This window comes from Austrofundulus limnaeus, unplaced genomic scaffold (assembly GCF_001266775.1).
Source record: "Austrofundulus limnaeus strain Quisiro unplaced genomic scaffold, Austrofundulus_limnaeus-1.0 Scaffold101, whole genome shotgun sequence".
NCBI classification, from domain to species: domain Eukaryota; kingdom Metazoa; phylum Chordata; class Actinopteri; order Cyprinodontiformes; family Rivulidae; genus Austrofundulus; species Austrofundulus limnaeus.
This window is the reverse complement of record NW_013952503.1, coordinates 674,816-676,915: the sequence shown is the minus strand read 5'-3', so window position 1 is coordinate 676,915 and position 2,100 is coordinate 674,816. Positions and strand designations below refer to the sequence as shown.

The 2,100-nt window shown below is 40.6% G+C and overlaps 1 protein-coding gene across 1 annotated transcript in view; it reads left to right on the top strand.

Annotated features, from left to right (window-relative positions):
- Window positions 1-141: 141 nt before the first annotated feature.
- Window positions 142-2,100, top strand: part of vars1 (valyl-tRNA synthetase 1) — a gene marked incomplete at its 5' end in the record, with an annotated part of 22,582 nt that continues 20,623 nt past the window's right edge. Inside the window, 6 exon segments of the mRNA XM_014013415.1 lie at window positions 142-259; window positions 753-1,108; window positions 1,190-1,333; window positions 1,412-1,619; window positions 1,709-1,824; window positions 1,909-1,984. Coding sequence (XP_013868869.1) covers window positions 755-1,108; window positions 1,190-1,333; window positions 1,412-1,619; window positions 1,709-1,824; window positions 1,909-1,984 — 898 coding nt within the window.

Below are 2,100 nucleotides of genomic sequence, written 5' to 3'. Positions count from 1 at the left end.
ATTGATAGGTATAAAAAAAGGCTAATTTGTTTCATAGTCACAAAAATAAAAAATAAAACAAAAAGATTGTGAGGTAAAATCAGACAAATATTTTGACAACAATACATAGACAAAATCCTGCTTTTAAAAAATATTCTAAAGGAGCGGAAGAGGCGAAGAGAAACCCGGAAATGGACACTTCATTGCATCAGTCAGCGCATGCGCAGAACCTGAGAGGACTCATGCGGGTGTGTTGACTGAGCTGACATTTCATTCAAAGGTACAGTTGCGTCTCGTGAAGCTTTTAAAGGAAAAAAATCACCGATTTCTTAAAAACTAACAGAACATAATAATTTAGCGCTGTGTGTTGCGCCGCAAACAAAACTGACAGTGAAAGTTCAGAGAAAGTGCAGATTTAGTTTGACAGAGAAGCTAAAGCTAGCATAGCCTATCTTTCTGACTTTTCTGTAGTTGACAGGTGGTAGAAATCAGCTTAGCAGCTCGTGAAACAAAGTATTGAGCTCACAAAATGTTTTCGTTTTAAAGCGAATATTTTTGGAAGTTGTATTAAAGCTACTTAAAAATTTTAATTGAATATAACTTAATTCTTTAAAGAGTAAACCTTAAGTATGAATGATTTGTGCAGCTCGCCTTAAAATGTACAAAAGCACCAACTTTGGCCTTTCAAGTACACAGATAATTGTTGTATTTTATTACATGTTGTTTGAAACCCTTCAGKGATCTGTAGAAATAACCGTATTTCTGTTCTTCAGAGATGGCCACTCTGTACGTGTCCCCTCACCCTGATGACTTCAGGAGTCTCCTGGCTCTTGTTGCTGCAGAGTTCTGTCCATCTTTTCGCCCGCAAATCATCACAGAGGACCCACCAGCATCCTTGAATGCCCGGTCCAGACCAGCTTTGGTTTTGCCTGCCGGGCAGGGTGACCCGGTTCTGAGTGGGTCTGGTGCTGTGTCTTGGTACCTGGCTTTTCAGGGGAAGAGAGCAGGTTTAGATTCAAGGCAGCAGAGCCAGGTGTGGCAGTGGCTCAGCTTTACGGACAATGAGCTCATCCCTGTTTCCTGTGCCGTGGTATTCCCTCTGATGGGGGTGAATGGAGTGGACAAAAAGGTACCTTCTAAACTTTTTACAGTCTTGGAGCTATGTGTGAATTAAGTCTGTAAAGTCGTCTTTTCTGACRTGTGTTTTCAGGTCCAGCAGAGTTCTCGAGCAGAACTCATGCGTGTTCTAAAAGTTCTCGATCAGACCCTGGCACCAAGAACTTTCTTGGTGGGAGAAAGCATCACCTTGGCTGATATGGCTGTAGCCACAGCTGTTCTTCTACCCTTCAAATATGTACGTATGTAGTGCAACACAATTACTGAAAGTCGTCTCTACTGCTGGGTTTATGTGTTTTATTGTTTTTGTTTTCAGGCACTAGAGCCTTCAGACAGGAAATCATTGATTAATGTTACCAGATGGTTCACAACCTGCATTAATCAGCCACAGTTCCTGAAGGTGTTGGGTCAGATCACGCTTTGTGAGAAAGTGGGACCGGTGGCACAAAAACCAAATACTGCTGGAGTTACAAAAGTTACAAACACCTGTCCTGCTGTGGACTGTTCAAACACCACAACTAATGGTAAACAAATCCCATTCAAGTATTTGYTCAATGTTTTGTGTACCACTATACAGTATATAAACTAAGTTTGGTTTTGTTTCTTCCTTCAGGTCCACCAAAGACAGAAGCACAGCTGAAAAAAGAAGCAAAGAAGAGAGAGAAGCTGGAGAAGTTCCAACAGAAAAAGGAAATGGAGGCAAAAAAAAAGACTCAACCACCAACAGAGGTAGGGTGCTCAACTTTAAAACTTAAATTCGTGTAAGAGTTTTGTTTTTTGATTGATTCTGAGCTACATTGCTTTTTCTCRCAGAAAAAGGCCAAACCTGAGAAGAAAGAGCTCGGGGTGACCACATACAACATCCCCACCGCTGCTGGAGACAAAAAAGGTAAGCAGTCTTTTTGACAACCTTTTTTTTAACTCACTAAATGAATGATCTCTTTTGAGAAATGTCCACGTAGGTAGTTAGATCAAGTTTATTATAAGAATAAAATACATGAAAAC